This window comes from Heterodontus francisci, chromosome 1 (assembly GCF_036365525.1).
Source record: "Heterodontus francisci isolate sHetFra1 chromosome 1, sHetFra1.hap1, whole genome shotgun sequence".
NCBI classification, from domain to species: Eukaryota; Metazoa; Chordata; class Chondrichthyes; order Heterodontiformes; family Heterodontidae; genus Heterodontus; species Heterodontus francisci.
In genome coordinates this window covers 184,965,636-184,990,848 of record NC_090371.1, presented here as the reverse complement: position 1 = coordinate 184,990,848, position 25,213 = coordinate 184,965,636, and the positions used below count along the sequence as shown (strand labels likewise).

At 42.9% G+C, this 25,213-nt stretch overlaps 1 protein-coding gene across 8 annotated transcripts in view; it reads left to right on the top strand.

Moving 5' to 3' along the window:
* Positions 1-25,213, top strand: part of ndst3 (N-deacetylase/N-sulfotransferase (heparan glucosaminyl) 3) — a 949,017-nt gene that overhangs the window by 816,634 nt on the left and 107,170 nt on the right. For all 8 annotated transcript variants that reach the window (XM_068039449.1, XM_068039470.1, XM_068039439.1 and 5 more), the window contains one exon: positions 11,919-12,104. In XM_068039449.1, coding sequence (XP_067895550.1) covers positions 11,919-12,104 — 186 coding nt within the window. The remainder of the gene's footprint in view (positions 1-11,918; positions 12,105-25,213) is intronic.

Sequence of the window (25,213 nt, the reverse complement as noted above, 5' to 3'; positions counted from 1 at the left end):
AAGACTCCTGAATGGCGCAGCTCTAACTTAAAGATTGTGTCTCTTGTTCTGGATTCCCCTACCAGAGGAAATAGTTTCTCTGTATCTCTGTCAAAACCCTTTATCATATCAAACATCTCAACTAGATTGCCCCTCACCCCTATAATCTCAAGGGAATTAAAAACTTGGGGCCCTGATATTGGCAGGAGAGGAGCATGCAGAGGGCCCTGGTACTGGGTGAAGAACCTGGCAAGGCCAGGAATGTGGACCCCCAGCAAAAATTAACGGCTCAGGTTGCTCCATCTCAATATTTTAACCTGCCTCTCTCCTGCCTGTTAGAAAGTAGCAGGAGCTAAATTTTATGAGGTATGGCTTCATAATTTAACCCTTTATGCCCTGGTATCATATTGGTCCGTCTAATTTCCAGATCAACTAACTTGGCCTAGTCCTTTAAATAATTCTCTACTTTGATTTGTTCTGAAATTTGGTAAGAAAACACATCTGTAGCTACATCAAACTGGTAGAAAATAAAATGTGGAAAATGTATTTTTTTGGAATCGAGGCCAAAACTGGAAAATTCATTCAACTTATACATGGCAGATCTTTTTTTGCGACTGGTAGTGTGCTGGGTTTTGAATTAGTTGCAATCAGATTAGTGTGGGTCACCTAAGACTCTCAGTGCCCCTCTCGCTCTCACTGTTTTCCACCAGACTCTCAGTGCCTCACTCTCTGTTTTCCACCAGACTCTCAGTGCCCCTCTCGCTCTCACTGTTTTCCACCAGACTCTCAGTGCCCCTCTCGCTCTCACTGTTTTCCACCAGACTCTCAGTGCCCTCTAGCTCTCACTGTTTTCCACCAGACTCTCAGTGCCTCACTCACTCTTTTCCACCAGACTCTCAGTGCCCCTCGCTCTCACTGTTTTCCACCAGACTCTCAGTGCCCTCTAGCTCTCACTGTTTTCCACCAGACTCTCAGTGCCTCACTCACTGTTTTCCACCAGACTCTCAGTGCCCCTCTCGCTCTCACTGTTTTCCACCAGACTCTCAGTGCCTCACTCACTGTTCGCCACCAGGGTTGTTGCTATGAAACATGAACATTCAAAAACGATGCTAACAAAATAAAACTGCACATAGCCTTAATCTAATATCAATGATGAATTCCAAGGAGTGTATTTATTCGGATTTAGCCCATGTTGTGATGATATTGATTGATTTTGCCTGAACTTTGATCTGCTACATTGCAATGTCATGAGAATCACTGTTTGACCACATCGAATAATAATAATAATCAAGCCAGCTTTATGATGAGATGAAATAGATTTTAAAAGTTTAAACAACACGGATAAGCTGTAGCTTGTCCAGAATATTAATCATTTGAACCCTCCAGCTGTTGAAATGATCATTGCTTTTCAGATGGTGCACTTTTTTATATATTCATTTAAGATGATTGCATATGCATTTCTGGCACAGTTTATTATAAATGTACAGACCACAGTGCACTGGCCCAATAACATTATACATTGGACATGCAAAAAAAGGAATTCAATTTGCTGTGTAGTAATCTTCTTCTATCTCAGAGGTGAGAGTCTGGTATTGACCAACATGTCTCATGTAAACCTATTGTGAATTCGCAATGGTAAGAATGATGAAAGAGTCTGTGACCCAGGGTAATTTATCATTTTCCTGACCCCTTTCTCCCCAATTAAAAGAAATGTGTGAGAACAAAGCAATGCACAATAAGAAAGAAGTGGAAAGGAAAAGGGGCACATTTGAGGGTCTTGCATTTTAAACTTCTGTGCAGTCCCAAAAAACTCATTAAAAATGGATAGTATAAAATGAAATAACAGTAATATAATGCATCATTTGTAAATAAAAGTTTTATATTCCCTACCATTATTCAGAATGGCCAGAAAAATCCATGAGGCTTCTTGCGGTCTCCCACTGTCACTTCAGATGGAGAATCCCCACCACCCCCCCCTCCCATCACCACCTCCCCACTACCCAGAGAAACTGTTAGCAGAAGTTGCAGTGGGTGATCAGCAGAATCCCCATGGAATTTCAGAATTCATATCCTTGCTGGCGGCATCGTTGTGAGTAACTAAGTAAATATCAGTTCAATAAATTTAATCATTTTCTATCTTTCCTTCCCGTTACGAGTGGAATTATTTGAGTGTGTAATGTGATTGAATAAGAATGTTAGTTATTTCTTTTTTAGACTTGAAAAACTTTATGAATTAAAAAAGACTGCCATTAAAATCATTCAGAATGTGGAAAATGACTCGATTTTGGAAAAGTAGCAAATGTGACTGTGCATCATCTACATCCCCCCTCCAACTGAATTGGCTGTAGGTGGAGGCTGTGGCAGCCAAAAATTAAAATGGAGTCATGGTGGCACTGTCTCAGTGACTGGAATAACAACACGGTTCTACTGCCAGCTTCTTCAGGGCTTGACACTAGCCCTGCGTGCTGCCACTAGTACAGCTGAGAATAGGCTGTATTGTTTGTAATTGTCTGATTGCATTTCTAAACCAGTGACTATCATCCTAGATAGCCGATGGAACTCACTATCATTGTATAAGATTTACCTTTACAAAAATGCCTTCGAGTGACATTAATCGTCACGACATATTTTCCATCTCTGCTGGGGTTCTATGGATTTTCAGAAAGCATTCAATAAGGTACCGCATAAGAGACATATTGCAAAGATAATGCTCCATGTAATTAAAGGGAAAATTGTCATGTGGCTAGGGAGTTTGTTAGAGGGCAGATAATAAAGTCTATGGAAGTTTTTTTAGACAAGAAAGATGTGGAGTTTTTTTCATTCTTTCATGGTAGGGCCAGTATTTGTTGCCCTTGAACTGAGTGGTTTGCTAGTCTATTTCAGAGGGCAGGTAAGAGTCAACCACATTGCTGTGGGTCAGGACTCACTTGTCAGCTAGGTCAGGTAAGGAGGGCAGATTTCCTTCCCTAAAGCACATTTGTGAACCAGATGGGTTTTTATGACAATCGATGATAGCTTCATGGCACCCATTATTTTTGACTAGCTTTTAATTCCAGGTTTTTATTAATTAATTGAATTTAAATTCCACCAGCTGCCATTGTGGAATTTGAACCCATGACCCCTGGGCCTCTGATTACTAGCCCACTGATTACCACCATGCCACCGTTTCCCCCGCAGCAATCTATTTTGGGCTATTCTTATTTACTATGTACATAAATAATCTGGATTGGAATAATATAGAAATTTATTAATGACACCAAATTGGAAATGGGTATACCCAATAGTGATGCAGATTGTGAAAGACTGCAGGAGGACTTAGTTCAGCTAGAAAAGTGGGCAGGTAGATGGGAAATGTAGTTCAATGTCAAAAAGTGTGCTATCAGGAAAAAACCTTTACATGGAGGGTAATTAGGATGTGGAATCCGCTTCCGCATATTGCTGTCGAAGCAGAGCTCATAAATTATTTTAAAAAGGGGATAGATAGTTGCTTGAAAATAATATTGATTATGGGAAGCAAACAGGACAGTGGCCTTGCACTAAATGGCTTGTGTAGAGAGAAAGATTGATGCAACCTCGACAAGCTGAATAGACTGTTTCTGTGTTGCAATATTCTGTGGTCCTACGCTATGATGAATTTTGCAAAAGAAGACAGACTTGAAAACTTTGGTCACTTTTTATGAGAGTTGAAAATCTTCAGGTTTACTTAATATCTGATTATGAAGGGCTAGGATAACTTAAATAGTGATATTGGCCACTAATTAGTGAGATGGTGTCCAGCTGCCATTTTAACCCTGCCTGCCTAATGGGAACAGGGCAGACAGTTGGTTAAAATAGCAGTCAGGTAATTTTTGATGCAATTCTGATGCACTCCACATGCCACCATTTTAATCACGTATCTAGCAGAGGGGTTGAGGTGACTGCTGCAGGCAGGCAGGCAGAAGCTTTATCAATATATTAAAATCAGGGTCCTATGGAATAATTACGACCCCTAACGCCATTTTAACTAAAAGTTGCAGCAATCCTGCACAGTGCCAGACCCAACAGTAAAATTGTGTGGTAAGTGCATCTGGAGCCAGAAGAGGGCAATAAATTAAATAATTTCAAAATATTTTTGTTTCCTTTTTGGTCAGGAATGCATATCCAAGCCTCAGAAAGAACCCTGCCCCGGGTATCCCTCCCCCTTCCCAGACCATATGTCCTCCCAACCCCCTCCCAACTACTTATCTGACTGCCGGTAGGCTCTGGCTGCCTGAAATCCCACTGTCGTTCACTGGCCAAGTAGAACTTCCTATCAGATTTAGTCAGATCTGGTCCTGGGTTAGAATGAACCAGGCCTCACCATGTGGAGGGACAGACGATTTTTCATCTGACTTGGTCCCCACCTGCAAATCTCCTGCCAGGATTTAAATTCTGGGCTGAGAATATATAAATTTAAAACAATCACAAAAATAATTCAAAGGGAGGTTTGAAAAAATATCTTTACAAGAAGGTGGTTAGAATGAGGACTTCTCAGCCACAAACCATTGCCGAAGCCGTGTCTGTAAACTTCTTAACAGGGAATTAGACACTTGCTTGAAAAATAACAATTTTGAAGGGTATGGGGAATGACCAGGAACCGAGGATTACAACAATTTGCTCAGTTGGAGAATACACCAGTGCAGACTTGACAAGCCACATGGCTTGTTTCTGTGCTGTAACATTCCATGAACTATGTCTTCAAAGAGCTTATTGCATGAAGACAAAGGGATGGATTTTTAAAGCCCGCTGGGTGTGGGTGTGGGTCCGAGCACTATTTAAAGATCACATTCTCAGAGGTTGGCACTGTGGCCTGCCATTTCTAAAGGGACGCTGGGAGGGAGGAAATGGCAAACCTGCATGCCTCCAATTAAGTGCCTAATGAGCTTAATGTGGAGCTCATTAACAAGCTTGTCAGCAGCAGTTATCAATGTTTAAATGAAGGGGACGGGGAGAACGCCATGTCTGGGACATGGCAGGGTGTACAAGACGTGCACAATGGTGGGGAGCCATGAGGGCTATGGGAAGGACTGATTAATATGATACAGAGGCACAAAGCAAAACTCAGCTGCTTCAAAAGTGCCACACAGTAGCCATTGCTGCAGCGGTAAGACCTGCTTTTCTCAGTGTTGAGTGGCAGGAATCCAGAGAGGCTGCTGGCATCACTTGGGCAGCTGGGGTCGGCAGGGCAAGGCCTGGTGAATGCACAAAGCCCAGCGGAGAGACACCAGATAGGAACAGACTACTCTGACATTGGACAGAGCAGCCAGGATGAGCTGCAGCAGATCCAGCCTCCTGGACAAGAGGAGGTCAGAGGAGCACAGCGAGGGGCTGCAAGAGAAAGAAGAGGCTAACCAAGACATTGGGTCTGCTGTCCAAGAGTCAGCTATCTGCAAATGACAGAGCACCAGTGCCATAGGAGGCTATACCTATCCAGGCAGACAGTCTCGGACCTGTGTGCTCTGATCCACAATGACCTGTGACCTCCATGGTTCCCATGGCAGTCCCTTACCTGCAGCCGTCAAGGTCTCCATCGCCGTGAATCTTTATGCAATCGGCCCATTCCAGGGATTGCTGTGGGCCTACGTGGCATCTCACAGTTGGCAGCTCATTACCCAATCAGGCAGGGGTGGAAGACTACATCCATTTTGACACAGATGGGCCTGTGCAGACACAGAAGTCTTTGGGCTTTGCCGTCATCAATGGATTCCCTCAGGTCCAGGGTGTCATCGATTGCACCCACGTAGCCATCAAGGCACTGACAGACCAGCCAGTTGGATTCCTAAAGAGAAAAGGCTACCACTTATTGAATGTCCGGCTGGCCTGTGACCACGGGAAGCGAATCTTGCAGGTCTGTGTCTGGTTCCCGGGCAGCTGTCATGACTCCTTTAACTTGCGAGAGTCCCAGTTGCCGCACTTCTTTAGGCTCAGTTCCAGACTCCGTGGGTGGCTGCTGGGGGATGAGGGTTATCCGCTAAGGAGGTGACTGCTGACACATGTCCGAGACCCAGACACAGATGGGGAGAGGCACTACAACCAGAGCCATCTCCTCGCAAGGACCTGCTTTGAACAAACCATTGGCCTCTTGAAGATATGCTTCTGTTGCCTTGACCGGTCAGGTGGTGCCCTCAGTATAAGCCAGCCAGAGTGTCCCGCATTGTGGTCATATGTTGCTCCCTGCAAAACATGACACTGGAAAGAGGCCTGGAGATGGGTGAAAAGGAGGTGCTGGAACACCACTACACCTCGGAGAAGGTCTGGGAAGAGGAGGAAGAAGGGATAGCTCCAAAGGTGGCTAGCACCCAGCTATGCCGTTCCATATCTCGGGGTGAACTGCAGTCTGGCAACAGGGGCCACACTGATTCAACAGCGCTTCACCTGATCTCCCCTGAGCCCTTGCGATTGATGACCCCTAAACTCACCTTTCAAGCATAGAGGGCTATCATACCCGCTATGACCCATAACTGTGAGGTCCCATTGCCTGCCGTGAATATGCAGATTGAGGAATCCTCCATCCACCATTGTCCAACATCTGAACACATGGGCTCATGGCATTCACAACATTCTCAGGGCCCCACATACTCGCTACCTGCTCCACAATGTGATATCCCTCTTTTGAAATGAAACAATAGCAACATGCCTGTCAGACTGGTGAAATAAGGAAGTTATATTGTGAGGCAAATGACATAACAGACACGTGTAGACAGGAGCATCCAGGTGACCCATTAAATGATTTGAATGCTGTGGCAGTTTCTTCTCCCTAACACTTCTACGGGATGCTCCCCCTGCGGCAGAGGATGAGGTGGAGGCAGCCTGCTCCTCACTCTCTGCCTCCGGCTGAGATGCCTTTCGCTTTCTTCCTTGTCTTGGAGGTGCCCGTGGACACTCCTCCACAGGCTGCCATACCTGTGTCACTGCATGGGCTGTCTCTGTCTCAGGGCCCTGGCACACAAATGGCTCCTGCGTTGGAAGGGGCAAGGGGCTGAAGGGTGACACCAGAGCCCCCTGAGGCGTGTTCCTTTCATTTGCCACCATGATCGTCTCAGCCCTTTCCTGGCAGCCATGGATGCTGGATGCCGCACCAACTGGGACACAGCTGGCATCCACTCCAAGCACCTTTGCGCCATCAACGACACTGAGTGGTCAATGCTACAGAGAGTCTCGCTCTTTCTGTGCATATCAACGTGGCTGCTCCTGCACCCACATGCTTTATTTAGCTCTCCAAGAGGTTGCCCAACCTTTCAATGGAGGAGCTCATGCGATCGAATCCCTGAGTCATGACAGAGCACATGTGCTGCATGGACTCCTCCACTGCCTGCCCATGGCTCCTGAAGGCCTCAGGGAATTCCAATAAACAGGAACTTATCTGCCTCTGGTTCTTTAGGAAGGTCCTCCTTGTCTGTGACACACGTGGCCCAGCATCTCCGTCAGCGATGTATCGCTTTGGCTGTCCTCAATCCTCCAAGGGGTCTGCCCACAGCTGACTGCCTCAGCCTCTTCCTTCTGCTCGTGCATGCTGTAAGGCTCACCCAACGCTCCGCTTTCTACACTAATTTGTGCCCCAACCGAGGTGAGTGTCTCGGTGCTGGTGGAAGGTGCAGAGGCATGATGTGACGGTGCAGGTTCCGTCGATTCTCGCACCCACCAAGGATGTTGGCACTGATACGACTGGTAGACTTTGGTACTGCTCTGCTTTTAGCCATGTGGAAGACACAAGAAAATGGTGATGAGAGCTACTCCTACTCAAATAGTGCCCCAGCACAACAAGCCGCTCAGATGACAGGCGTCTAAGATCCATAGCTCGCATTGGGCAGTAGTCTCCGCTACCTCAGGAAAGATCTATCCAATGACCCTGTTGCTCATGGGCTCCTGTCTCGCCATCTCCAACCGAATGCCTCGATGGCACCCTGGCGATCTCCAGTGTCCCTTCCTCCACTGCTGTTCGAGTGTGGAGCTGGGCCACTCCACCTCCCATTTTGCCCATCTCCCGCTTGTTATGGGCTTTTTTCTCCTGCAAGATGAGAGGAGAGAGATTCATGATTAGGCTTCCCTCCCTCACCTCTTCCAGCATGACATACACGTTGGCTGATGTTCTTCTCAGTGATGTCCCCAACTGAATGTTGCCCCATATGTGAGGATGGCTGTGGCTCAGTGTAGTGACTCTTCACTTCCTCTGACAATATAAGGGAGAACCATGAATATTCATGGAGGTCAGTTCATGGGCTTTCGGGTGCTTAGAATGTTGGTGCCCAATGAACTGGGTGCTGCTGGCCACTCACTTTACCAGACCGCAAGAGGTCAATGAACCATTTGTGATACTGGATCCATATCCTTCACGTGGGTCCCCAGCTGCTGACCTCAGTGCCCATCTTCATACAAGCCCTCTTGGTCTCACTAGGCCAGGAAGAACAGCTCTGTCCTCTGTGAGACTGCTTCAATTAGTGCCTCCAGGGAGGTATCAGAGAAACATGGTGTTGCCCGGGGACTCATGCTCACAGAGGCCCTCGATCTCCCTGGTGCTGCATCACTGAAGGCAACAGAAAGCCCAGGCATGACTGCCACTTGCCTTTTAAGATTGCACTCAGCGACCAGTTCTGGGATCCAGGTTGCTTTCAGTGCCTCCAATTGGGTGCTGGACTCTCATGCAGACCAATTAACCTATTCCTATTTAAAAATAGCGCCGCACCAGCAACACTGACATGGTGTGGGGTCGGGACTCAAAATGTTTCGGGTGTCGGATTCCCGACCCCGTTACAAAAATCCAGCCCAAAAGGTCTGTCATGTAGAAGTGTGCTGAACTGTGTTTGTAGCACCTGCAAGGGGCAGAGGCCTAAAGTTTTTGAGTGAATGAAAAAAGAAGAATGCCTGCTTTTCTCCAGAATTAATAATCTGCTGGTAGAATTGCATGAAGAGTTATATTTCAAAAACATGGGCTGGAATTTAAAGTGGCAGTGGTGGCCCACCCACTGGCTGAAATGTCAGGGGAGAACCCACCGCTGCCGGGCCTGGAAGCCACACTGCAATTTTACGTGGTCCAGACCCTTTACTGGCTTCGGTCAGGGCTTCTGCATCTCTGAGGTAGGAAGACCTGCCACCAAGAACTGCCGGCCAATCAGAGGGCCAGAAGCTCTTCAGTGCCAGTGGTGCCACCAGGAGTGGTGGCCACCTGCTGGTACTGCACCCAGCAAGAGGAGCGACATGGACGTCGCACTCAGAACAGGTAAGTAGGAATTCGGGCCTCGCCGGAGACGATCGGCTGAGTGCCGGTGAAGGGGCTGGGGGTTGATCGAGAAGGCGGGGTGGGCTGTTCCAGCAGGGCTGACTTGTGCTGCTGGGAGCCCTCCATGGGGCACAGGGTATCTAATCAAGAGGGCACCCCAAGCCCACAAGGAGGCCAACAGGTATTACTGGGTGGCCTCCTTAGGTGGTGAAGTGCCCATCTGCTACTGGTAAAATACCAGTGGCCATGGGAGGAGAGCCTTAATTGGCCACTTAAGGGCCTCATTTGACCTGGGGAGGGCAGGCCGTTTGCCACCTCCCCCGTTGCTGGTAAAATAGCAGCGGGGTCGGGTAGGTGACAGGAACAGCACCCCCCACCTCCCACTTGATTTTATGCCACCACCCCCCCCCCCCCCCCTCACAACCCTCACCACCACCCACCTCCCAGCCCACTCCCAGGGAGGCTTAAAATTACAGCCATGTTTACAGAACTTTGTTAATGGGTAATTGTTATGGTAAATCATTCTATTTGGAGTTCTTCCAATTTTTGTTAAAGGTGAAATTTTAGCTGCAATGTCATGAAAACAAATGTACTCATTTTAGAACTAGATTCCTGGATTCCTTGCTGCCCACTCAATTGATTTTCCTATTTTTCTTTCCATGTTAATTTAATACAGTTTTCTCGCACGGCCTATCTGAGAAATATCGTTTGCAATGTTTTTTTGCACCAGAGGCATCTAATGAATAGATTGAGTTATACTGTAATGTTAATAAAACCAGGTGGCAAAGATCATCGCTGAAGCACAGCTGCAATATTTTAAATGTCCGTCAGAAATTAAGTTCAAATTCAATTTACATCTGAACAATCTAATATTTGTGTTGATTAAATTTTGAAATGTTGTCTTCTGACCCTTTTTAATTTTTGACTACTATTTTTGGTTCATTGTTTTTTTGCCCAGTACTGAATTTGACATTCCTCTTTCTGTTTCATTCTTTTCAATTCCCCTTCCTGTGTTACTTTTTATGCTGCTTGGTCCCACTTAATTTCCACTGTTCTCTTTAATTTATTCTTTTTAATTTGTTAATTTGGCAAACATTTACAAGACTGCATTTATTTCCGCTCTCCCCTTGTCCTCAGAAGGTGGTGGTAGATCTTCTTGAGCTGTGCAGTCCTGCAGTGATGGTGCTGCCACAATTCCATTAGGTTGGGAATATCCGGATTTTTGCTCAATGATGATGAAGTAATGAGGATATATGTCTAAGCTAGGATGGTGTGTGACTTAGAGGGAAACCTGGAGGTGATGGGTGTTTTTGTGATATTACTTCTCTTGTCATTCTTGGTGGTAGAAGTCACGGAGTTGCAAGGTGCTTTGAAGCAAGCTTGGTGACTTGCTGTGGAGCACCTTAGGGATAATACATACTGAAGCTGCAGTGCACTGGGAGTGAATATTGAGTCCAGTGGCAGAAGCATTGGTCAAGCAAACTGCTCTATCCTGGGTGATGTTGAGCTCCTTGAGTATTGTTGCAACCATATCCATCTATGAATGGTGAGTATTCTGTGACACTCTTAACTTAAGCCTTGTAGATGGCTTTGAGGAGTCAGGACATAAGCCACTCATCGCAAAATACCCAGACTCTGCTCTGCTCCCGTTGCAATAGTGGTGATATGGATGGGCCAGTTCGGCATCTGGTTAGTGGTGACCCCCCCAAGATGTTGATGGTGGGAAAAGCAATGGTGATGCCATTAAAGATGAAAAGATGATTTTGGGGTCTTTTCTTGTTGGGAGATAGTAATTACCTGACACTTACGTAGTGCAAATGTTACTTGGCACTTCTCAATCCAAGCTTGGATGTTGTCAAGGTCCTGCTGTAAGCTGGCATGGGCTATTTCATTATTGGGGAAGTTGTAAAATTTGCTAATCACTGTAGAATCTTGTGCAAACAGCTAAACACTTGACTTTACGGTTGTTTATTTCAGCTTTTTTTTATTATTCCAGTCTGTTACCATTTCTGTTTTGCATCCACTAAGCCTGAAATTCTTGCAGCCATAGAGGGTGGAAAATGAGCAATAAAATTCCTGTTTATTTGACTTGCATGCTAAATTTCAGTGAGTGGAAGGGGTGAGTCCTCCTTACATCTTTATAAGGCTTCTAGGGAACTGAAAGCCTGTAAGTCTCTATCACTGTCTGTGTGATGTGTGACCTTGGTGCTTCTTGTTTTAATGCTGCATTTAATCAGTGCCACGTTTTTTGGGGGGGAAACAAGTTCAAACAGATCTGCTTCTCACTTTAGCTAGTGACTGACATTCACTAATCATGTCTTAATGTGTAATTATTGCTATTTGTTACTTCCAGCAGAAGGAATAATTAAAATTTAAACAATGTGCCACTTCAGTGCTTTCTTCAAAAGTATTCCTCCACAACCCAGCACTCTTTCTTCTCTGATCACTCCATAATCATCATTTTAATAGGGTCTTATCTACTAACCTTCCAAAATGACCAGAAGGAAGAGCAGAACACATTCAGTTGCAAAGACAAATGTGAGGTCTGGGGGAATTTTTTTCTGCCCTGTCTTCAGTAAAACTTGTGTTAGCTTTGCATCGTTTAATGTCCAGCTGTTAAGTTTCTGGTGAAATTAGATTTTTAATCATTCTATACCCCCGAGAGTATTTCTAGAGGAGCTGACAGATGCTGTTCTGTTTACAGAAACATGGCATTCCCATCAACATGGGCTATGCTGTGGCACCACATCACTCTGGAGTCTATCCAGTCCATGTACAGCTCTATGAGGCTTGGAAGAAGGTGTGGGGCATCAAAGTGACCAGCACTGAGGAATATCCACATTTGAAACCCGCACGATACAGACATGGCTTCATCCACAGTGGCATCATGGTAAGACACGTTTTATTCCATTTACTGAAATTTTGGAATACTAAATCATAAAATATTTTATCAAACTGTCATACCATTTCCATTGGTGTAAACATACCACTGTAAAGATAAAACGTGACCACGCATTTACCTGAAAAAAATTAAGACAATTTCTAGAGTAAAATTTTTTCTTTGGTTGTACACATTTGCTAGCTAGGACTTCTAATTTTTTTTTCTGAATTTGGGTCAAAAAAGTGAAATCAGCTGTGAGCATATGCACTTTTTTTGGATAAAATTGAAAGAAAATGTAACCAAACACCATGTTTAATCATCAAAATAATGTTGGGAAGAATAAATACTTTTCAGCGTAACAGTTTTAGAAGGAACAGCTTAACTACTTCAAATAAATAATAAACACTTGGAGCTGTCTTCACAAAGCACAATGCTAATGGACAGTGATATGAATCATCAGCCACATCTCAGCATTTCTTCCCCCACATAACCTGATTCAACCATCATTCCAAGGCATAGATTGTTGCAGGTTCATTCCATGTTAATACTGTAGATCAGTGCAAAGAGAAAGTGAAATGTCCCCTGCTCCAAATAGGTATATCGGCTACATGTGTCACCCTAGAACTACACCAGACAGTGAACTCCACCACCTAAAAGAACATGGAGCTTCATCATCTCCAATTTCCCCCCAAGTCACATGCCATCCCACCTTGTGCATATATCGCCATTCCTTCATGGTCGCTGCATCAAAATCCTAGAACTCCCTACCTAATTCTGTATACCTAACTGCATTGTGGAAGTTCCTTTGCAGGAACTGCAGTGGTTCAAGTAGCTGTCTTGCCAATGCCTTCTCAAAAGGCAACTATGGATGGGTAATAAATGCCAGCAATGCCCACATCCCAAAAATGAAAAAAAAAGAAAAAGTCAATGATAAAAAAAATGGGGAGGGGAGTGGGTGGAGTTAAAAATTTGTTTTGGCCTATTTTCAGGCACAGTGGCGCAGTGGTTAGCACCGCAGCCTCACAGCTCCAGGGACCCGGGTTCAATTCTGGGTACTGCCTGTGCGGAGTTTGCAAGTTCTCCCTGTGACCACGTGGGTTTTCGCCGGGTGCTCCGGTTTCCACCCACCACCAAAGACGTGCAGGTGATAGGTAAATTGGCCATTGTAAATAGCCCCTAGTGTAGATAGGTGGTAGGGAATATGGGATTACTGTAGGGTTAGTATAAATGGGTGGTTCTTGGTCGGCACAGACTCGGTGGGCCAAAGGGCCTGTTTCAGTGCTGTATCTCTAAATAAATAAAATAAATAAATATAATGACATGCTTCCAGCGCATGCCTGAAGATGAAAGCTGCAGATCTCCAGAAATTGGGTATCGGGTCTCATTTTAATAATAATGCCTCCAGAAGCAGCTTGTCCATGTCGCTGGCTTGAATTTTGGCCATCTGTGGCCACCTCGACTAAGTCCTAGGGAAAAGGAAAACATAAAGGGGTGTGATGGCTGCCAGCAGCCTTCAGGAGTGGTATAGAATGAATCATAGAATGGTTACAGTACTGAAGGAGGCCATTCGTCTGTGTTAGCTCTCTGTAAGAACAACTCAGCTAGTCCCAGTCCTCCCCCCCCCCCCCCACACCCGTTTTTCCCTGCAGTCCTGCAAATGTTTTCTCTTTAATAATTATCAAATTTCCTTTTGAAAGCCACTACACTCTCAGGCAGATCTGTCATGAGTTTCTTTATGTTATCTTAAGCAACACTATGAGGTACGTGCATTTCAATTCCTTGAAGATCTCTACAAGGTTTATTAACAGCTAAACCTATGCACACAATTCAGAGCAAACTATATACAGAACCTTTGTCCAGGATGTTACAGTGCAGAATGACTATGGCTTCTAGTCACAGGCTACATCCTGGTACTTAAAGTTCTTAAAGGGACATCACTATTATACAAGATCCTAACCACTCACTCTGTGAAAAAGTTTTTCCTCATGTCGCCTCTGGTTCTTTTGCTAATCACCTTAAATTGGTGTCCTCTGGTCCTTGAACCTTCCACCAATGGAAACAGTTTCTCTCTATCTATTCAGTCCAGACCTCTCATGATTTTGAACATTTCTATCAAATCTCCTCTTAATCTTCTCTTCTTTAAGGAGAACAACCCCAGCTTCACTAACACATCCACGTAACTGAAGTCTCTCATCCCTGGAACCATTCTTGTAAACCTTAAAGAAAAGAACAACCACGCAATGTGGGGCTCGAATCCACAACCCTTAGATTAAGTGTATCATGCCCTACCGACTGAGCTAGGAGGACCTGACATGGAACACTCCTGTTCTTCAAATCTCTACAGGAGGTTTTAAAAAGAAAAACAAATTCACCTCATTGTTGGCATCTGTTGAAATTGACACCAAATACGGTTGCAATGTATTTAGTATAAGGGTGAGAAAGAGTTAATGGTTGAGACAGTGAGAGTAACCCCTTCCACTGTAGTGATGATGTGGTAATAGTCACATGAGTAGTAGGCTTGGAAGGAGCTGGAAGCACCATGAGAAATGCTAGCTAGAGATCCTAATGGAGAGTGTAAATAGAATGTAAATATAAATGAAGAGTTAATATTCAGCCATCCAGAGACTCCAAGACCTTTATGAAGAACACTATAACTATGCTACCAACAGCATACAGTATAGTGACAGCAATATACAATATGGTGAACAGGGGTGCGTGCCGTACAACATGGTGATCAGCAGTGACTGCATACATTGATAGGTAAATTGGCCATTATAAATTGCCCCTAGTAGGTAGGTGGTAGGGAAATATAGGGACAGGTGAGGATGTGGTAGGAATATGGGATTAGTGTAGGATTAGTATATATGGGTGGTTGATGGTCGGCACAGACTTGGTGGGCCGAAGGGCCTGTTTCAGTGCTGTATCTCTAAACTAAACTAAACTAAACATTGCAATGGTGAACACATCCCGCAGATTTGAGAACTCTAACCTGGTAAAGAGGCCTCAAACAACTGCAGATCTCATGGAGAGCTGTGAAGAGCTCCAGAGTTGCTCCATAGATGACAAAAAGACACAGAGAGTCAGTGAGTCAGCCGTGCAGGCGTTCAGGCTGCACCGCAGAAGTGTGGTAGTCTGTGCAATCAAACCGGGTACAGCAATCAGGCTACGAGTCACAGTACCAAGCGACGGTCGGGGAACGTGGGTCAAAACCTTTAGAAACGTACATTATTATTAACGGCACACCGGGCAGGCGGCACGGAAAGATGTGGAAAAAATATAGAGAGTCGATCCCTTGTGAGACTGAGTCCAGAGCCAGCAGCCATTACTCGAGCGCATTACAGAGGAAAAGACGGGAATTCCCGAAAAGCATGGGAACACTCAAAAAGACTAAGAAACCTCCATGTACAGCGAGAAAACCTCCATTAAGGCAACAAAAAATTAAGATAAGAAGGGAATACCCTAAAACACAGGATGGATTCAAAATTTGCAATGCTAGAAAGCTTCCAAAATTCAGAAGGGCCAATCAGATTCAGAACTGGTCCATCTGGAGGAAAAGATTTTTAAGATTCAGAATAGCCTCACAATTACATTCTAAATCTGAAGTGAAGCAAGTATATACTTTACTGTACTCCCCAGGTGAAATAGCTGATGATGTCATCATAAGACAAGGCATCAATGAAACCTCAGATAAATTTGAGGATGTATTACAACTTTTGATCAATATTTTCAGTTAAGAAGCAATAAGATATAAGAAAGAGCAAAGTTCAATAAAAGGATACAGAAGCTGAGCGAATCAGTGGATGGTTTCATCAATGATTTGTATAGATTGGCTGAAGGTTGTGAGTATGAAACACTAAAGTCCAAATTGATTAGAGGCCGTATAGTAGTTGGAATAGCTGACAAGTCTTTATTAGATCTTTTACAGTCAAAAGAGGACCTCACACTGGAGAAAGCGATTCCGATTGTGTGACAGGCAGAAGTCAGAAGACAAAATAGAGCCATCCTGCGGGCTGAAGAGAAGCCTTGCAGTGGAAGGAATCTGATGACAGTACAGTTCCTCAAGCCCAAGAAGGGAAAAAACACTGTAGAGAAGAAGGTACACCCAAGGGGGGAAGGTGTAAGATGCCGTGAAACCCTTTCAGTGCTGCGGAGCCAGAAAGACCTACAGACATGAACACTCTCCTGCTAATAAAGCTGAATGCTTTAAATGCAAGAAGACGGGTCATTATGTTAAAATGTGCTAGAGTAAGCCCTCTTCTCATGAAAATGCCAAACAGAAAGCCTTCACACATAGAGTTGTGAATGAACTGCACCAATTTCCATTGGAAAGAACACCAGGAGATTTCCTAGGGAAATTTAATGACCCGAATCAGGCATTCTGGACGGCAGACATTTATATCAATGGACATAATACTAATTTTAAATTGGACACAGCTGCACGTGTCACAGTGTTGTCAGACCAAGAGCCATGTCGATGCATAACTTACAACCAGCAGATACTCAGTTACAAGTTCCTGGAGGGATACAACTGAAGATCAAGGGGAAGCTACAAGCAACACTTCAATGTAAAGGAAGGAAGATAAAGGAAACCCTGTATGTTTTGAATAATGAGGCATTCTCATTGTTAAGCAGAAAAGCGTGTTTAAACCTGCATCTAATTCAAAAAGTGGATGAACTTAAACAGCCAGAGTCCAACAGTTGCTTTCAAGCAGACTTTCCAGAACTATTTTCAGGTTGAGGAAGAGTGAAAACCAAATATAGTATAATGTTAAAAGATACCACACCCATTGATGAACCAGGTTCAGCATCAGCTGGAATAGAGTAACAGGATGGGAGTCATTTCTCTAGTCACAACGCCAACAGAGTGGTGTGATTACAGCAGCTATGATTACAGTTCCAAAACCAGATGGTACTCTTCATATATAATGCGTTCCGAAGAAGGGTCACTGACCCGAAACGTTAACTCTGCTTCTCTTTCCACAGATGCTGCCAGACCTGCTGAGTATTTCCAGCATTTCTTGTTTTTATTTCAGATTTCCAGCATCCGCAGTATTTTGCTTTTATTATGGTACTCTTCATATCTGTGTGGACTGAAGTTCAGGTCAAAGAGAAGTCTTACAGGGACCAACAAGCTCGCAATTATAATAAGCGATTTCATATCAGAAACCTGCCAAGGTTGAAATTGTGTTTGCAAATGAATACTTCACACAATTTGCGAGGAAGTAGGGATTTAAACATCTCCCAAGTTCCTCTCGTTACCCCCAAGGGAATGATGAAACAGAGAGAGGAGTACGAACTGTTAAATCGCTGTTGAAGAAAAACAATAATCTTCCAAAGACACTATTGAATTATCAATCTACTCCATTGTTACGTGGACTTTCATCTTCAGAGCTGTTGATGGGCAGGAAGTTAAAACATAACCTCCCATTCTACACAGAAAATTACTTCCGGGGATAGACGTATAAGACAAAAAGTTCAAGTCAAAGAGCAGTCTTACAGGAACCAACTAGCTCGCAATTATATTAAGCGATTTCATATCAGAAAAATGCCAAGGGTGAAAGAAGGTAGAGTCGTCCAGAGAGATGAAGTTTATCCGAGATCTTACATAGTACACATGTCCGAGGATACTATACGCCGAAATAGGAGAAAGCTTATCCCTATGCCTCAAAAACAACAACCAGTCATATATCTTGAAGAACCAGATGATGATAAAGAAACCTAGAGACAACAGGATACTAGAAATATTGCGAAAGGCCATCCAAGTCGGCAAGCAAAACTTACTAGAGCTAGAGATCCTAATGGAGAATGTAAATAGAATGTAAATATAAATAATGAGTTAATATTCAGCCATCCAGAGACTCCAAGACCTTTACGAAGAGCAATACAACTATGCTACCAACAATATACTATATTGTGACAGCTATATTTAATAATATAAACCTTTCATTGTGTTCAACCAAGACTTTGGCACATGCAATGACTCTAAGCAGTTAGTTAGACAGAGAAATAAACACAATTATCCTGTTTTTTTCCCTTTGGTAGAGATGTTACCTTCTTCAATCCTTTTGATCCTGACTATAAATTGTGAAGGAAAGCTTCACAATTTTTATAGCCCTCTCTTCATGCACACCATCCTAGATGATTCATTACATCCTGATAACAGTTATTGTGAACAAGATCCTCAGAAATGAGGTTGTTTCTACAAAACTTCCAGATGCCAACTTGTTTGCCATCTAAGCATGCAACTTATCATCTCCGCCCTATTGTCCCACCTCATCGCTACCTTGGGCTCATCTTATTTCACATTATATTGACAAAGTTTAGTCAAACAGACACAAATCACATATCCAGCACTTTCAGCAGACGCTAAACAGCACAGTCAGCTAAATTATACTCTGACACGTTAAAACCAAAAGCATCTGGGAATGAACAACTTTAACCATTTCATTGCTTTTAGCTGCAGTATAAATCCACAAACCACTTATAATGTAAAAAAAGCAAAAGTCTTAATTATATGTGATTTGACCAAATCCGGATCCTACATATGTATGTATGCACAACTAAGGTAGCCAACACTATACTACATAACTACATTATGTTATTGATTTTTATATGTTTGTTCATCTTTGTAAAATAAACTTGCTTAAGAATTTTAGCTTCAATCATGATCTGAGATGACTGGAAATGGGTAGGTTGGAGGCAGGCTGGAGTCAGAAGTCAGAATTTTAATATTTTAACCCTCATCTGACATGAACCTGCCAATTTTGGGGGTTAATTTTCCCACCATAATATTCCTGGTTGCAATGTTGTCAGGAAAAATGGGGCAAGTAAAAAGAACATTGGGTGGCAATATTGATCAAAGGTACTGTTACAGCCCTGGAAAAGGATGATATACTTGTGGGTTCAAAGGCAGAGGTCGCGAAATTCAGCTCCTTAGTGCCTGGTTTTTCAGGGCTACAAGTTCCGTTTTGGTTCTTGTTATGACCCAGTGAGAAAGGGGTCTAGGGTTCCCTCTCAGCCTTCACCTGGTCTAACCATAACAGGGTTTTATTTAAAACACACTGTTTTTTTAACTTCCCCTTGGTGAATCCTTGTTCACCGCTTTCCAATTGTAAGGCAAAGAAACCAGCCAAACATGTTTTCTTACATTTAAAGAAGAAAAGTTGAAATCCTTTTAAGTTAATCTCTAATTCGGTTAGTGCCTATGGATACACGATGCGCCCTGGCTAGTATGCATACACGATAAACACACATGCTGATAGAGACAGAAAAGAGCAGAAGAAATAAAGTGGAAAAGTTTGAGGCAATATCTGAAGATGGTTTTGGCTACTGTTCTACGAACTCGTTGTAGAGTCCTTGACTGTAGGTAGATATTGCTTTTCATTGGGGTTCAGTATTCTTCTTAAACCTTGTTCGTTGTAGGAGGTTCACGTCTTCAGTGGATTTGGAGTTCCGTGAGAAAGAGATGGGAGCAGACAGGAGAGGTTGTGGTGAGCCAGCCAGGAGAAGTCCAGGAGCAAACATTCTCTCTCAGTTCAAAAACTGTCTGTGTACAATTCAAAACCTCCCAAGTTGCCCAGTAGGTTAGTCATGTGACTAGCTGATTTGACCACATCTATTTGTGGATTCGGCCATCTTAGCAGTCATCCTGGAATGTGAGCTTCGTCACCTTCAATGTCTGGTGATCAAAGTCCATGGTGGGTTGAATGTGTCAGGGAATGGTCCTTTGTCTCCTCAAGCACTGTCTGTTAATATGTAAATGTTTTTTCCATCCATGGCTGGTCTGTTTAACAAGTCATTTCTTCGCTCTAGCAACAGTTTAAAATCAATGTTCATATGACAAAATTAATATGCCTCATTCTTGGCAGGTGGGGATCTGCATGACACTCCAAAATGGTGTTTGTGGCGTGTGCACACACACTTCTGGTGCAAGCCATTCCCAAAGCCATTTTGGTGAGGGCATCAGGGCGCGCAGGGTGTGTCCGCCAGAAGTACGCAATGTAGGCAGATTGTGACATCAATCAGCATGTAACACTGATTTGATGCCAAACTCTGCCATTTTGGAACTCAAAGCTCCAGCTAACACCCTCTCTTAACTTCGCTGTAGAGAGGGCTTGAAGCTAAGTGGTTGATGGGGGAGGGTTCACGTGAGGGGAGAATTAGAAAGTTAACAAGAAAGGACAAGGTAATAGTGCAGGGTAGTAATACGGGTAATGATAACCAAAGTGTGACAGAAAGGGACAGAGCATAAAAACATAAGCATGCACCAGCAAACAGGGTCAGATTAAGGAAAAAATGGTAAAAAGGCAAAATTATAGGCTCTTTATCAGAATGCACACAACATTCATAACTAGATGGATGAATTGATAGCACAAATAGAAATAAATAAGTATGATATGATAGCCATTACAGAGACGTGGTTGCAGAGTGACCAAGGCTGGGACCTGAATATTCAAGGGTATTTGGCATTTCGGGAGGATAGGGAAAAAAGGAAAAGGAGGTAGGGTATCTCTGTTAATAAAGGATGAGTTCAGTAGTGAGAAATGATCTTGGCTCAGACGCTCAAGATGTAGAATCAGTTTAGGTGGAGACGAGTAATAGCGAAGCAGTCACTGCTGGGAGTACTTTGTAGGCCACCTAACAGTAGTCACACTGTAGGACAGAGTATAAATCAAGAAGTAATGGGGGGTTTTTAAGAAAGCTACTGTGATAATCATGGGTGATTTTAATCTTCATATGGATTGGACAAATCAAATTGGCAAAGGTAGTCTTGAGGATAGGTTCATAGAGTATATGTGGGACAGTTTCTTAGAACAATACGTTCTGGAACCAACCAGGGAGCAGGCTATTTTAGACCTGGTAATGTGTATTGAGACAGGATTAATTGATGGTCTCAGAGTAAAGGATCCACTAGGCAAGAGTGATCATAGCATGATAGAATTTCATATTCAGTTTGAGGGTGAGAAACTTGGGTCTGAAACTAGTATCTTAAACTTAAATAAAAACAATTACAAAGGTATGAAGACTGAGTTGGCTACAGTGGACTGGGAAAATAGGTTAAAAGGTAGCATGGTAGATAAGCAGTGGCAGTCATTTCAGCAGATATTTCATAACTCTCAACAAAGAGATATACCAATGAGAAAGAAAGACTTTGTGAGAAGGATGCAGTATCTGTGTCGAACTAAGGAAGTTAAGGATGATATCAAATTGAAAGAAAAGGTGTAAAATGCTGCGAAGATTAGTGGTAGGCCAGAAGATTGGGAAAATTTTAGAAACCAGCAAAGGATGCGAAAAAAAATAAATAGGGAGAAATTTGAATATGGAAATAAACAAGCAAGAAATATAAAAACAGACAGGAAGAGCTTCAACAAGTGTATAAAAAGGAAAAGAGTAACTAAAGTAAACGTTGGTCCCTTAAAGGATGAAACTGGGGAATTAATAATGGGAAATGAGGAAATAGAAGAGACTTTGAACAAGTATTTTGTATATGGCTTCATGGAAGAAGATGTAAAATATCCCAAGAACAGTAGAAATCAAGGTGCAAAAGGGAGGGAGGAACTTAAAATAATCACTATCACTAGAGAAAAAATACTAGAAAAACTAATGGGACTAAAGGTTGACAAGTCGCCTGAACCTGTTGGCCTGCATCCTAGGGTCTTAAAAGAAGTGGCTGCAGAGATAGTGGATTAATTGGTTTTAATCTTCCAAAGTTCCCTAGATTCTGGAAAGGTCCTAGCGGATCGGAAAACCGCAAATATAACAACTCTTTTCAAGAAAGGAAGGAGACAGAAAGCAAGAAACTATAGGCCATTTAACCTAATATCTGTCATTGGCAAAATGCTGGTATCCATTATTAAGGAAGTAGCAACAGGACATTTAGAAAATCATAATACAATGAAGCAAAGTCAACATGGTTTTGTGAACGGAAAGTCGTGTTTGACCAATTTATTTGAATTATTTGAGGTTGTAACAAGCATGGTGGATAAAGGTGAACCAGGAGATGTAGTGTATTTGAACTTCCGAAAGGCATTCGATAAGCTGTCACATAAAATGATACTGCACAAGGTAAGAGCTCATGGTGTTGGGGGTGATATATCAGCATGGATAGAGGATTGGCTAACTCACAGGAAACAGAGCAGCTCCACAAATATCCCCATCCTCAACGATGGGGGAGCCCAGCACATCAGTGCAAAAGACAAGGCTGAAACATTTGCACCTATCTTCAGTCAGAAGTGACGAGTGGATGATCCATCTTGGTCTCCTCCTGAGGTCCGCAGCATCACAGATGCCAGTCTTCAGCCAATCCAATTCACTCCACTAGCCGTGCCCCCTAGCCAAGCTGTTCCAGTACAGCTACAACACTGGAATCTACCTGGCAACCATTATTTTCAAGAAAACAATAGTTTAGACAAAACAACAGCTGTGCATGGCCTACCCTGACCAGCATGAAAAAAAAAGGAAAAAGTTCTTGGGGAAAATCAAATTTATACTATTGCCATTGATTACATCATTGATTAATTACTTGACTTAATCAGAGCACAATCACACTTAGTTTTAAATCAGTGTCTACAAAGTAACCTTTAAAATTCACTACAGGTTTAATACCATTTAAAAAAAAGGCAAAGTAAAATGCAAAAATATAAAATGTACAACAAGTAGTGGCTGCAGGCCTCAGACCGACAGCCTCCCCCCTTTCAAATCTAAATTTCAGAGGTATTTTATACTAAAGATAACTACTTTTTGTAATTTATTCAGTTGGAATGATCTTTTTTATATCCCACTGGGGTTTCAAAGCTTGTAAAGGTCACAGTTCAAGTTCTGTTACTCGTGAGGGCAATTGCTGACACATTTTACTTAACGCATCGTTGTATACAGCAATTAACTAGCAGAGACAGAATTATCGTAATTGAACAAGGACTAACACATACATGCTATATCATCCTAATCCATGGATGACCATTCCAATTCATGGCCCAATTCGATAAATCCTCCCACCATGTGGTAATCTTGATATCATCAATATTTTAATTAATATACTTGTTATGTTGCTGCAAGCGAAAATACACTTTTTGGGATTTAGCAATGCTCTGTCTTAATTCTTTCAGTTGTTTGGGCAGCTGTAGGGCGTTATAACTGAATCTTTCCACATTCTCCCATAATTGTCCCTTCATTTTATCTTTTACACTAATTTCTGTGATATGGTAAATATTTATAAATTCTCAGACACCAATTCTGGCAGGTGTTTCTGAGGTAAAGCAAAAGGTTGCTTTGGGAATGTGGTTTTTGATATCCATAATTATATTCCTTCTCTATGGTGGTAACGCAGTATTCCCATTCTCCTACATATGCAGTTTGTGTCTGCTTAGGCCAGCTGTAACAGCCTCCATTGTGCAATTTACTTGTACTTGATTAAACTCACATGCTGCTTCAGGATGGTCCCTTATCTTGCATGGAATAAATCCACATTTTGTTCTCACAAGCTGTTTTTCACTGTCTGCTCTCAGGGTCTCACCCTTTTACTGCAAAAAGCATTTTAAAACTCGACATAATCTCCCAGAATACCTCTATCTTGACATCTTGTTTATATTGCGCCCTATTTCCTAAGTTTCCCAACATACCATACGACAAAGAAAGGTTCTCTTGAAGCTATCTGTTAACTTATAATAGCTAAATACAATTAGTATTCTGGTTAGTAATGTATTAGTTCCCACTTCAGGGATTATTGACCCCTCATTAACTATTTTGCTATTTTCAAGAAAAGCTGCAAGCTCTAAGCTTCGTGTCTTGTAACACAGTTGTCACAAATAGCAGACAGCAAAGCATGAAGAGTATGGCCTGTCTTAGTATCATAAACATGGACAGAGTCCAAAGCCATGGGTGTTGGCCCATATTGTATACAGTCTTTCGCCTGGCAGTTGTATTTCCAGCGTTCTACAGTCATTGCTCTGCATCATCTGTACTAAGTGTTTCTGTGCGGATGTGGTCCTTTCTATTCCAGGCTGCAGTACTGACTGCCGTACCGATACCTAACCATTCCCCTTCCTTGATTCTAACACACCTAATTGTGAAGGAAACGCCACTACAAATAAGCTTGACTGTTGCTGGTAAACTTTGCTATTACTAATAAAACCTTGCTTATAAATCACCTGAGTGTCAGAAGATTCTTATTATTTCAATTAATGTTATACTAACTCCAATTAAAATTACTTAGTTTAGATAAGAGAAAAAGAGAAAATGTTCACCAACCAATCACTTACTTTGTTTACTGGAACATCACACGTAAATTCCTCTTTCCCCCTCTGCACCGAATTTCCACGTGAACCAAATTCTCATCTTCACACTCTGACTACATCTCACTCAGGCAAAGTCTCCTCTCCATGCGCCCCTTACTCCGTCTAATACGCTAGAAGCTAATAGAAGGTAATAGGCTGCTAAAGTGTTCTATAGGTGAGGGGCTCTCAATTGGGGTCCATGGCCCTCCCAACAGGTTTGCAAGAGGGTGTAAAGGGGTCCACCAAAAATAACAGTGGGTGTTTTCCAAACTTGGGCTCAGTGGCCTAGCTCCAGTTTAATTTGAACAGCAGCAAACTGAAGCATAAGACATGTGTGAGAGAGAGAGAGAGAGAGAGAACGCACATTAAAATAAAAATGAAGTTTCAGCAGCGGGAGCCACAGTGAAGTGGCAGCCTGAGTAGCCATAAGCACGAGGCTGTGTGCTGCCGAAGCCTCTGCACCTGTACTGTACATATGGAAATATGTTTGGTCATTGCTAAGGGGTTTATAGGTTTATAAATGTTTATAGGATCATAGGAAATAGGAGCAGGAGTGGGCCATTCAGCCCGTCGAGCCTGCTCTGCCATTCAACAGATCATGGCTGATCATCTACTTCTACGTCATTTTTCTCCACTATCCCCATATCCCTTGATGTATCCAGAAATCTATTGATTTCTGTCTTGAAAATACTCAATGATTGAGCTTCCACAGCCCTCTGGGGTAGAGAATTCCACAGATTCACCACCTTCTGAGTAAAGAAATTCCTCCTCATCTCAGTCTTAAATGGTGTAAATGGTTTAAATGACAGAATATCGGTAGAAAGGAAAATGGTAGAGGTAATGGAT